The sequence below is a fragment of the Chroicocephalus ridibundus genome, chromosome 14 (genome assembly GCF_963924245.1).
Source record: "Chroicocephalus ridibundus chromosome 14, bChrRid1.1, whole genome shotgun sequence".
Taxonomy (NCBI): domain Eukaryota; kingdom Metazoa; phylum Chordata; class Aves; order Charadriiformes; family Laridae; genus Chroicocephalus; species Chroicocephalus ridibundus.
In genome coordinates, this window is record NC_086297.1 from 7,977,314 (window position 1) to 7,990,460 (window position 13,147).

General features: G+C 44.3%; 1 protein-coding gene across 1 annotated transcript; it reads left to right on the top strand.

Annotated features, from left to right (window-relative positions):
- The first annotated feature begins 562 nt into the window (after positions 1–562).
- On the top strand, positions 563–10,858 carry SLC16A5 (solute carrier family 16 member 5). The gene is made up of 4 exons (XM_063352530.1): positions 563–1,029; positions 5,057–5,200; positions 6,212–7,075; positions 8,737–10,858. The coding sequence occupies exons 1-4, from the start codon at positions 810–812 to the stop codon at positions 8,976–8,978; spliced, it is 1,470 nt and encodes a 489-aa protein (XP_063208600.1). The 5' UTR covers positions 563–809; the 3' UTR covers positions 8,979–10,858.
- The last annotated feature ends 2,289 nt before the right edge of the window (positions 10,859–13,147 follow it).

A 13,147-nucleotide genomic window follows, 5' to 3' on the forward strand; every position in this document is an offset into this window, starting at 1 on the left:
CCTTTGAGTGCTAAATAAATATTGCACTGTGCAGTGACCTTATGGGCACTTTCTTTGAGCTCATCCAGCTGCCAAAGATTTTTCTATGCGTGTTTATTCATGTGGAGAGGATGGAGAATGCTATTGCTATATGTTTTGTGCTGCTAGTCTCAAAGAAATCAAAACTGGGATCTCTCAGAAGAAGCTCTAGATCTAAAAAGAGGTAAAACAAAAGCCTATCTGTGATCACCGGATCCTCATTAATTAACAGCTTTAAAAATGTTATCTCACCTCTAGCACTTTGTAGATAGGTGCACTTTTCCTGAAAGGTTCACACTGAGCTCTGCTGCGACACACGAGCTTTGTATGTTTTTATTTTTCTTGGCATTTGCAGAGTTTTTCCTTCTCTTCTCAGCACGAGGACTGAGTGACCTTAGCAATTGCCAGCAAGGGGACTCCATATGATGAAAGCAGGTGAAAGGGAAAATAAGGGCGGGAACTAAGTAAGGCCAATTCATACCTCAGAGGAGGTGTGGTCCTGTTCTGTACCTGGCTGTGGTCACAGCCTTGTGAAATATAAAAGGGGAAGGCAGTTGTTTCTCAAGAAATCTGTTGCCAGGATCCTGTAGCGAGAAGGAAGGGAGGTGCTAGGAGAAATGCAAAGCAAGAGTTCTAGAGTGTCAGCTGCGAAAGGTGTGGGACGCACTGGTGCCTTGGAACCTCGGGAATACCACCAGCCTGTCTCTGTAGGTCCGTCTGCTGGGCTGAGGGTCACATGGTAGCTGCACTCCCTTCCTCGGCAGGTAGCTTAGGAGGAGAGAGAAGCCATCATGTCCCAGGGAGGAGCTGTAGCACGCGAAGCTGCCAAGCCCCAGGACCGGGGATGGGCATGGATGGTCCTGCTCGCTGCAGTGTTGCTGCAGGGCCTGACGCTGGGCTTCCCCTCCTGCATCGGTGTCTTCTTCACGGACCTCCAGCATGACTTCCAGGCCAGCAATAGTGAGACGTCGTGGTTCCCATCCATCATGGTGGCCGTGCTGCATGGAGGCGGTAAGTAGAGGCTGCAGGGAATGCCCTCCACCACCTCTTGCAATTGTGTTGCTGATGAGGGGCCATAATGAGGGCACTTTTAATATTTTATTAAGGCAGATGGTGGAAGGGATGGGGAGGTCCAAGCAGAGTGGCTGGTCACCAGTGCACAGCATCTTGCAGCCACTTTGACCACACAGTCCAAAGCTAAGTGTCCACACCAAGCTCCCTTTTGCCACTCTAAGAGACAAACAAGACTTCTGTTCAAAGAAAGTGAATCTCTTTCTCAGCACAGCTTCTCCAGACCAGCAAGAACTTAATTATTTCCCATAGTAGCTCTTTGAATAAGCTGGCAGGTAGCGCTGGAGCTTGGGTTCTTTCTTGATGTATCTTCTGTCCACAAGAGCACATCTCCCTCCACGTGCCACATGATAACTGTGTTCCTCATGGATGAAAGGATGCCAAAAGCCAAGCTCCTCCAGGCTGCCAGCTGAGGCAGAGTGTTAAAAGCGACTCTTTGGGCGGTGGCACAGAGCGCACACCCAAGCAGGCATCAGGGTGGACGTAAGCATAGCTGGATTAACGCAGAATGTGGGTCAGGCGGCACCCTCCAGGTAAAGGGGGATGGAAGGAGGGATGCGCTTGGCAGATAGCAGAGTGAATCACTGTTTTTTTCCCCAAAGAAAATGTGGAGGCTGCACAGGACAGACTCCCCAGATCCCCCACCCAGATGGATATTTCTGCATAGAAGAGAAAAACAAATTCCCATGTGGGAAACCATTCCAATGTGGCCTGTGCTGCTGCTGACCCCTCCACGTGCATCCCCATGCCTATTTGATAAACAGACTACCCAAACCTCACCAGGCAAAAGCAGCAAAGTATCCAGGGACGCCCAAGTATCTGAGCTGCTCCCTGAATTCATACTTGCCCCCTTCCAATGCTGGTGAAAGGTGATACTATAGTATGAAGAAAAAAAGAGAAGAGCCCTGAGTCATGCTGATGTGAGGGCCGTGGCAGGTTCAGTCTCTCCTGAGCAGGACTTGGCTGACAGCCACCTGACACGGGAGGGAGAGTGTGCACCTTGGCAAAAGCAGTTGGGTCCAGAATGGCAAGATGCAGGTGGAAAGAGACCTCAGGGGAAGCAGCAAGGGGAGGAATTATCACTGGAGGTCAGCAGAAGTAGAGAAGTGTCCTTCGGGCTTGGAATTTGGAAACTGCTGGGCGTTCCCTGTGTTGCCTTCCATCCCCTGTGGTCCTGCTGCAGTTAGTGGGAAGGAGCCAAATGGGACCTACTGGCTCTGGGAAATGGTCTCAGAAGCAGCTCGGTCCCAACATGTTTAGGAAGGACAAGTCTGGCAGTATCCGCAAGAAAATATCAATTATTTTCTTTAATGAAGTAATTGTTTTGTAGGAGGCTGGAGCCACAGTAAAAGGTGACATAAAGACAGCCAATAAATAGATCCAAAAGTTATAAATTAGACAAGGAAAGAATAGCCTCATGTTAATTATATTCACTAACAGAATTTGTCAGGGCATAGCCAGTGAATTACAAGAGAGTCATTACTTTGCCTGCCAGTTATGTCTCCTATTGTGGGCTGTTAGAGCAGAGGAGTGTTTGCTCCTGTCCCCATAACACAACTGTAAGCCAGGAAGCAAAACCAACAAAAAAACAGAGCTAAAAGACTCCCTCTCAGGCCAGGCACATATGGCTTTTGCTGCAACTTCTGACCTCCTTTGTGGTGGGCCATGCTCTGTTTGATTCAGGTTCTCCATTTACATCCATCATCTTGGCTCTTAAGCCTTTTCCAAAAATGCATTCTGCTATGTCACCAGTGACTCTTAAAGGTGCTTCTCTCTTTTCTTCTCCTTTATTCTTTTTAATCCAGAGGAACTGAAAGGGAAAAAAATAATTGTTGTAAAAATTTTTAAACTGGAAGGGGAACGGAAAAAGCAGCCCATCCTCAGCGTGGTCAGTGCAGTGAGAAGGACCCATGCAGGAGATCTAACCTCAGCTCAGCAGAGCTGTGGCAGGAAACAGGGAAGGGCACAGTGCAAACAATAGCTCATAACTTACTAAGCCAAACATCTCTCATTACCCATGGTATATCCCTAGGTAAAAGCGATTAATGATTATTTTGTTATAAGAATCATTTGCGAGACCTCAGGATCCTACGGTCGTTGCCAAAAGGGGAAATCCAAGAGTTCAGGCTCTTACAGGTTCCTGCTCCTAGGTATTCATGCATATGTAACTCTCTGGATTGCACTCATACAAATGCAGCACTTTTTGGGGAACTATTTTTGCGAAGGAAAGCACAAAAGCCCCAGGCATGCGAGAAATAACGTTTGAAACCTAGAAAGCAAGTTAACAGGAACAAACAACGTAAAACCCTGAAGATTTTTAGAGCCAACCTCATTATTTTGGAGTGTTCGATCTATGACTTCTGGCTACTTGGGTTGGTTAAACAGCAGTACCATCCTTAATGTCTTCAGCAGGAGGAAAAACACAGTCATCAGTTTGCTGAACACTTTTTCAAAGGCCAGTTGAAGTCTGAGGTGAAAATCTCCTAAGCAGATCAAAATACAGACAGCTGCAGTCCTAATTTTAATAATGTTCCACTGTTCACTTGACTATGTGGATTTTATTTCAGACCAGACATTGATTTAGGTCACAAATATGCCACAGGTTATTTTCCCCTATGCTGATTGATTCCTAATTCTGAAGCTTACAGTCATTTTGCATTTCCTTATATAAACTTAAGTGTTCAGAAGAGGGAAAGAATAATAAAACCTGGAAAACCTTGAGGATCCTCAAAGGAACACGAAAAGAAACTTCAGATCGTCTCCTGCCAGAGCATGCAGAGAAAAGCGTGTTTCCCACTGATAGTCTGCAGGGCTGAACTAATTTTTTCCTACCCCAAAATGAAGGATGTTAAATGATATTAACAAACTGGTAATTTACCATAATCTCCTGGAATTCACCAAAACTCTATGAATATTAAAGAATTGACTGACCTTAAACACACACTCTGTGCCTATTTGTTCATTGTTTTTTCTGAAGAAATAACATAGCTCTTTCCTAGTAAAGCCTGCCAGCAATGTCTGTACACAATAAAACCCAGGTTTCTGCCCATCGGAAGCGCCCTGGTCTTGCTCCTGTCTCTGTGCTGTTTGTGCCGGAGGTGTGGGAGTGGGAACCGGGATGTGCACGGTCTGCTCCTCGGCTTGTGTCCTCTTGGAAGTGGACACAGTTAAACCTACGCACCCCTGGGGCAGGTATGCCAGGACGGGCATGTGCAAAGAGCTGTACTGACAATAACATCTTATTGTTTTCCTGGGAAACATGACTTGCAGGACAGCTGCAAGACTCCACAAGCTGCAGCTTGGATGCTACTGCCTGAAGCTTAGATTGATTCCCAAGCAGACGTGAATATACCTCTCCAGATGTTTTCAAATAATCCTCCTCAATGACACCTATTTTTCTCCCATTCTTGATCTATTTCAGAGCCAACCTGTCTTCTCTTGCAAGGATTTTTCACCCAGGTAAATCCCAGGTAGCAGGACAGCAAGGGCCGCTTAGATCTTGTGGCAGATTATTTGAAAAACACAGTGAAATGAGAGTGGAAATATGCAACCAGAAATATCACCCTGCTCAGCATCTCTTACTCAGAGGCATAGAAATACAAGTCCTCTGCTTTTTCAAATTTTTCCCAGAATTTCTATCATTTGAGAAGAGAATTACAGTTGAAGGTCCCTCTTCCATTTCATTTCCAAGAGTTTTAACTAAAATCCATCACAAGAAAGCTTAGAAATCCTACCTAATGACCAAAAACCAAGCAGATCACAGGAGCTTTCCCTTCAGCTAACAACTAACCACACGCTTGGGAGGATCAGGGGATGTATTTTCTATTCCTGTCTCCCCAATTACATTATGCTGCTGGGACAATTCTCAGGGTTTCTAGACTAAATCATTTGATAATTGCAGTAGTCCAGCAAGTACAACATATTTCCTTTCTCCCTAACTGCATCCTTTTTGCTCCTTTGCTTCCAGGGCCCCTCTGCAGCATCTTGGTGAAGCGGTTTGGCTGCAGGTTTGCTGTGATGCTGGGAGGCCTGCTCAGCGGAGTGGGCATGGTGTCCAGCTCCTTCTGCCAGTCCATCAGCCAGCTTTACTTAACAGCCGGCCTCATCACCGGTAAGTACCAAAGAATGACAGGAAAACCCAACTGCAGTGCTTGACTTGAGAGATGGGAAATGGTGAGAGTCCAGCCTAAGTGCTCACGCTTTTCCATTCATCTGTGAAACAGGATAAATCCAAAGCCCCGCAGCGCAGCAGGAACTGTATAGCAGCTAGTCCTGCCCTCCACACCCCTTTAACACACACCTCATCCAGCCAACCTCACTGGAAAGTGCTTCTCTCTGGGGAAAAAGCTACAGGTCTCCAGAGGGCGAAATGGACAGCAAAGATGTCTGTTCTTTTTAGTAGCTTCTCAGCCTTTTGTCTTTGAAGAAGGGAGGATTTTTCCAATCTTTGAACATAATGTTTTGGGACAATGTCCTTCCCAAGTTCCCTGGGCTTGTATTTCACCACTCCCAGTCTGGGGAAATGTGGTGATATCTTTTTCTAACAAAAGAATATGTTGGTTTTGAACAGAAGTAACAGATTGGAACTTTTCCTTTCCAAATATTTCTCCTATGCGACTGACGTTCAACCCTTGCTTTTTTCTAACACAGAGAAATTAATTTCTTCAGCCAGGTTACTTTGGGACCAGTCCTGTTGGATCTTGTAAGCCAAGCTGTGTCCACTGCATAGAGAGAAAAACAAATAATTCTCTGAGCCCTGATGGGAGTGTCAGGAAAGCAGCACCGCTTGTTGCATGTGGTATAAAAACCAAGCTTTTAATGAACAATTCCATAACAATTTTAGGAATGGTAGTGTGCGCCAGACAAATGTCAGCTTAGATCAGTGTATTTAGTACACCCGAGAACACAAGGAGTTTAATTTACACACAACATCCTTCTTTATCCCTTGTGTGAAGTTTCTGAGTATTAATCACTGGGGGTTGTGCAGCCTGGCAGGCAAGGAAATACTTCAGTAGTAGATGAAGTCATCTGTGGGTACACTCTGGATTTGGGCTCTTTTCACCCTTTAAGACAAGGCAGAGGGATCATGCACTGACATATTCTCTTTCATTCCTACCTTTAGGTCTGGGATCATGCTTCAGCTTCCAGGCAGGAGTGACTATGCTGGGCTACTACTTCGTACGGTGGCGAACGCTGGCCAATGCCATGGCGTCCACTGGCGTCTCTCTCGGTTTCACGCTGTGGCCGCTCCTTTCTCAATACTTGCTGGATGAGATGGGCTGGAGAAACACTTTTCTTATCTTTGGAGGAATACTGTTGAACTGTTGTGTTTGTGGAGCCATCATGAGACCAGTTCACCTCGCAGCAGAGTCACCACTAGAGTCACCCAAGCCTGCAGAAGAGCCAGGAAGAAGAGCAGAAGGGGCACAACTGTCCAATGGAACATCTCCTCACCCTGAGCTCCAGCAGCAAACCAGAAGGACTGCATGCTTCCAGATGCTGCAGAAGTACCTGGCTTTTGACATCTTCTGTCGAAACAAAGGTTACCAGATTTACACTATTGGAGTAACCTGGATGATGATGGGGTTTGCATTACCCCATGTCTACCTTGTGCCTTATGCCATCCAGAATGGGGTGGAGGAACGCAGGGCAGCCCTCCTCATCTCCGTTATCGGGCTCATCAACATCTTCATACGCCCTTTCACAGGGCTGCTTTCAGGACACAGAGTCTTCACAGGGAGACGCATCTACCTGTTCAGCCTGGCTGTGCTCCTCTGCGGGCTGAGCAATTTCATTTGTGTCATTTCAGCCGAGTTCAGCGTGCTCATCATTTACTGTGTCATCCTCAGTATAGCCATGAGTGGCATTGGGGCGCTCACCTTCCAGGTGCTGATGGATGTGGTGGAGATGGACAGGTTCTCAAGTGCTTTAGGTCTCTTCACCGTTCTGGAGAGTATCACGCTCCTCATCGGACCCCCTCTCACAGGTGAGAAAAGCTATTAAAGCTGGTAGGGAAAAATTGGTTGTTTAGATACTGGTGACGAATATTTGGGACCATAAAGAGGAGAAATGAGGGAGTTTCCAAACCCATGCAGGCAGGTGAGTTATGCAAAGTGAGCAATATAAAAGGGAGAGTTGCAAAGGAATGATCAGTCCCTTCTCACAGCTGAAGGAGGGTCATTGCTGCTGCTGCCCAAGCATCACTGCAGCAACAGCCACCAATGAGAAAGCTACCCACTTGGCAGGCGGCTTTGATAGGCATGGGAGTGATGAGAGCTTCTTTTTAGTGAGTGGCAAGGCACTGAGAGGAATTACTGTGCTGGGATCTTGCTAACTATGAACTATTTCATTGCTTTGCTAGTTTGCATTGTTCTGTCTACGAAGTCTCAAGGAATTGCGAACATCCCATTAAACAAATTAATTGTGATCAGAATTATTACCAACTCTACATTATTCAAGAGCCTTACAGTAAAAGCCTCTGTTCAGTCTTCTTTCCAAGTTCTAGAGTGTATTCACTTTTCTCTGGAGACAAGAAAGGAGCTAGTTATGACCCCAAATCCAATAAATTATTCACAGATTTCACAGTTTACTCCAAATGCCACTAAGTGGCCTGTCTAAGACGCACCTGCTCCTGCAGTACAGCAGCAAATTCAAAAGACTAAAAAGCAAGAAATGTGAACCTGAGCATGAATCCTTAATTCGAGCTTTAGTTCTCCAGACAATGAATTGTGTGCCATTCATCAGGAAAGTAATGTCTGGCCTAAGAATAGGATGATAACATGCACCATATTTCATTGTATTCCCTGGAATTAGTGTGTCAGTCACTTTTCTCAAAGTGCAAAAAAGGGTCTTTTCTTGGACATCCCTGATAGGAGTGGCAGGTGTGAAAACAAACTGCAGTAAAAGCAGCTCCATTTCTATTTATAGTCCTAAAATCTGCTAAAGAAAAGAGCACTATGAAAAGAAACATCACCAATCTTTACTGAAGAATGCAAGCAAACAAACATTATTCCAGCATTTCCATATAAATAAGCAGCCTATAGAGAAGGCACCATATATTTGACCCGAGTATCGCCTTTCCATCTCTAACATTAGTGTTAAATCACTGTTTTGATATGTCACATTCCTAAATGTTTGACACTAAGGGCACTCATAACGCTTGCTGTGCTGTGAATTTTCCTCTCCCTGATTACACACTATTAGAGATAAGTTTTCAGTTTAGAGAGCTTAACATGTCATTTTTTGAGAGATTTCTCTATTTATTTGTTCTGCTTTCTGACCTGGGATCTAACAGGGTCACTCATTACAAAATTCAGTGAGTGACAGTTGCATAGGGGTCCTCTGCTGAGCAAACAAAATTAATCATCAGGTTGGGGAAAAGTTACAAGTTCCTTTCTTTCATGATTTTTCTGTGTATTGAGGAATATTTCATATAGAAACAGAAACACCACCTGGGTGGTGACTACAAAAAACCCCCAAACAACCCCTAGAAACTAGGGAAGAGAACTCAACTCATCTCATCTGTGAATGCTTATCTTTTGTATATGGCAGTTTGCTGACTGATTTAGGTTTAACATTTATGTAAACGTCACCCAGTTGCCTTTAGTATGCATCTTCTTTTCTACTAAGCTATGGCTTCTATTTCAGGTCTCCTGGTGGACATAACTAGTGATTTCCACTATGTCTTCTACAACTCCAGTTTCTTCCTGATATCAGCTGCACTATTCATGGGGCTCAGCTTCTGCGCTCTGGAAAAAAAAAACAAGTCGAAAGAGGCTTCAAAAGTACCTTTGGATAACCACTCCAGATACCAATACAATGAAATGCCAACTGAACCACTGTCTGAGACACAATCCCCTCCAGTGGTCGTGTACATCACAAGCATATGAAAAGAAGGCAAAAAAAAAAAGAGGAACACAAGTATGTGGCCTGTACAGAGCTACACAAGGGGCAGCACTGATGGCAGATGAGAAAACAAGCGTCTGCTTTCCACAACTGTCATCATCCTTCTGCCTTGCACTTCCACTCTGCGGGGCCGTGTCAGACTCCACGTGAGTGATCCAGACCACAGGCTCAGCCCAGAACCCAGCGCCAGCCAAAAAGCCAAAGGACAAAGAGAACTGTGCTTTCCTAAAGCAAACCATGGGATAACAGCCATGGTAACCAGCACTGAGAGACAAAAGCTGTGTCTGTTCAATTGGTTTAAGTCAGTGCCTTTAAGAAGTCACTGGAATTTCACTTACACATTTCAGTTGGTAGCACTGGACAATACATATTAATGCCTATGTTCTTTCACAAAGAAGTATTACTGCCTCGTCTGAACATGCAATTTTGGTGCAGACTTATATGAAGTTTCCTGGTTGCTTCCCATATAGGGGCTGGCAAGATAAACACTTTCCACAAGAAGTGTTTTGTTATTTTCCACATCTCTAAATATTACATGGAGGCTGCTGCATGGGCTGCTGAACTCAGCCAAGTCTCTAGTAAGATAAAATATTCTCTCCTACAAGGTATATATATGAGTTCTTCATGCCAAGGACATCTTCAAAGCCTCAAAAGTTCAACTCCAGAGCATCAAAAAGAAAAAAAATCCAAACCTTAGAGTGCCTCCTTTGTATAACTAGTGATATCTCAAGTGCTTCTTGATGTATCATAAAACAGGATTCATGGCTTGCGTAAACATACTTCTTGCCAGCATTAACTGGGAACCATTTTTTTGGGGGGAGGGAGGGGAAGGGGGAGAGAAGGCGTTACTAGACCCAAGAATAAGTGTATACATCCTTATATAGGGCTAAATTCAAAGCCACTGCAGTTCCCCCTTGTGTAAATGAATTTAGCTCTTTAGTCTTAGACTCTCAGACCAGCATTCTCGTTATAGAGAAGTTTGCACAAGCATAACTTACATGTCTTATAAGCACAAGCACAACTGACAAATAAATCTGTGAGGAAAATATACTGAGAAGAGTCAGCGTTACTCACCTTCACATCCATACAGCCTTGACTGTAAGTGGCTTTTTTTTGCTACACTCCTGGGAGTTACGCTTGTTCGTACTAAGAGAGAGCTGCACCAACCTCCAGCCTCCCTCAGCATCAGCTCGGGTTGCAAACTGTTTATATTCTGTATCATTCCTGCTCTGACAGAAGCAGATACAAAGCACTGGAGATGAAGATTACTCCACACATTAGAACCATCTGAAAGACAGAAGCATAAAATGAGAGTGAAATGGAAGAAGCAACAGCTTTCAACTCAACTGCAGTGCTTATCTTGAGAACTGTTATACCAAATTCCGAGCTACAAAACCACAGTTTTCCTTAGAGCTGTGGGCTCCCCAGTCAAAACAAACAAACAAACCAAAAAAACCCCACACTGGATGAAACCACTGGAAAACTGACTCTAAGGTCTTCAGAGACTATAATGGCTTCACAGCTGGCTTTTACAGTGGAAGAGGATCAGCCCTTCAGAAGGGTTCCGTACCGCTTCCGTATTTCAGTACCACTCTAGGATTACTGAACCAGCAGGCTTTGCATTTCCTGATCAAACGTATACTTAAATAAGAATACAAATCTAATCTCTCGTCATACGTGTCTATTGACTTGTGTAATACTTACATGGTCCATAACTACAAAGTAAACAGGGACTGGTGCTCCTCAGCTTACCGAAACAATGACTGCTCTGCGTTCCTGGGAAAAAGATGGGGCTTTCTCCCTCTCAAACAAACCAGTGAAAAGGAATCAAGTCCCAAACCTCTTCTAGCTATTGCAAATAAAACAGCCAAGCAGCTGAACAGATTGCTATTTTTTCCTCTGTGTAATTCTTAAATTTTAAATTCTGTTCACCTTTCTACATTCCCTTTCTGTTTTCTTCCAGAAATATGGTGTCATATTGTCCCAAATCCTCACACTGCTGCAAATGTCCTGGGCAGAACAGGCAAGCTATGGTGTAAGCTACAACCCATCAACATTTATCACAGGAAAACAAAGGTTAGTTGAAGGAGCAATAGAATGTATCTCCTTTGTGGAGCCAACTGCTTTACCTGTAATGATTTAGCTGTAGCTGGCTCATGAGCAAGCAAATAGTCTTACGCATGCCCGCAAAACACCAGGGGTGGAGGTGAGGTACTCACCAACTGAGGCTGATGCACAGAGATCAGCTCCTCCTACACCATGGCAAAGAATCTCAGTTTTGACTATTTCTTATCTGGGCACAGCAGTACAAGATAATTTAGGATGGAAAGTTGCAACTCCAGTGCCTTATAGAACTGCTTTTTGCTACTCCCAGACTCAACATCAGGGTCACTAGGACTTATTTGCAGAGGCAGAGAGTTTCTGGGAAGAAAAACAATAAATTCACAAATCCATTATTTTAACATTTCTCAACTTGTCGATAAAAAACTTTCTAACAGCCTTATAGAATATAAGCTGCCTGAAAACAAGGCTGTCTCCTTTGGTTCCTTTCCACCGACCCTTCAGAAGTAATCCACAACCCACAGGTTGGAAACAAGTCTTGGAGAGAGAACAGGAACACTTGAGGCTGTGTTTTCACAGGTAAATACGGTGTGTGAGCTCCCATAATAGAGAAAACACCCCCCTTCCTCTCCTGTTCCACAGCTCTTCTCTTCTACCCCTCTTTTCAACCTGTAGTCCAAGCTGTCTCGAGCAGGAGCTTTGTAAAGCATAATTGAAGGGACCATGCAATACTGAGATTGCTACAGTATAATAAATATTTGCCCTAAGAGCTATCCTTCAGGAGCAGTAATACTCAGTCCTTAAGAATCTTGAGGCCCAGAAGAAAAATAAAGCAATAAAAGTTCCTTTCATTAGTTTAAGGTCATCCCATTACACAAGGCAACCACAGCTTAATTAGCACCACCCGCAAAGCATGAGGTTTTTTTAACACCTACAGACAGCAAAATAACCCTGGCTGTAATTATGGACAAACGCTAATACCTCAGCCAGACGAGAACTGAGAACTAGCAGAGCAAAAGTTGACCATAAATAAACGTTGCTCGCTCACCTAGTCCCCTCTTACCATATCTTGCTCCCTTTATCATTTAAAGTATTATTAACCTTGCAAGGTAAGCATTTTTGCAACAAGCACCTTTCCTTACTGCAATGAAACATTCACCAGGAAGTTCACACTGAAATATTGCAAGATCATGATCCTTAAAAGTCTTAGATATTCTGCCAATGTAATTCTTGGAAAAGTTTAATAAAAACCCAAAGGTAGGTCACGGTAAACTTACACACTCTGAAGCACCTCAGAAATGCAAAATCACTTAAATGACAAGCCTGGCATGCTGTTTGCAGACCTGGCTAGTAACTGCAAGAAAAGAAACATAACTACCAGAGACAAAAATTCACTGAATTCTAAGTTTGGTGAAGCTGTGAATACCCCAGCTGTACGAGCCCACTCTGTGCTAACTATTCTGGCAAACAGCAAGTGCTTGGAGCATTCAGACAATTAAACAATATAGCCGATACTGGGTAAGTAAACAGCCTGAGCAAGAGGCTTACATACCCCAGCCAACTCTGCCTACTGCCAAGTGATCTTTCTGGATGATCAGGACAAACTCCCTGCAGTAAGTCAGCACAAAGACAACGAGCACACGGCTGGTAACAACGCAGGTCGTGTAAGCAGTACTAACACGGTCTGCAACTCCTGCGGAAAATCTCTTGAGGACTACGAAACCAGAGGATGTTATCAAACTCTCCTCCAGGAGGCAGCTCCAGCACAGCAAATTAAATGGAAAATGTTTCTCACATCTCTTAACCAGTTTTGATTAAACTCAATAAAAGGCAAAGGCTAGAAGAAGAAGCACAGCTTGCAGTTCCCAGGAAGACAAGAAGAGGTGTAACTCTCCTCCTGATTACTTCTTGCCACGCACCGCATAGCGTGACCTGGAGATGCATCACCTGAACCTCAGCCAGCACAGACACTCCAGCCTTTGCTAAACACTGCCGTCTGTGAAACCACGCCAAGGGACAAAGTTCCTACTGCTACTGTCCACAGATGTAGTACTTACAAACAGAAGCCATTGCATTTTTCCTCTTTAAATAC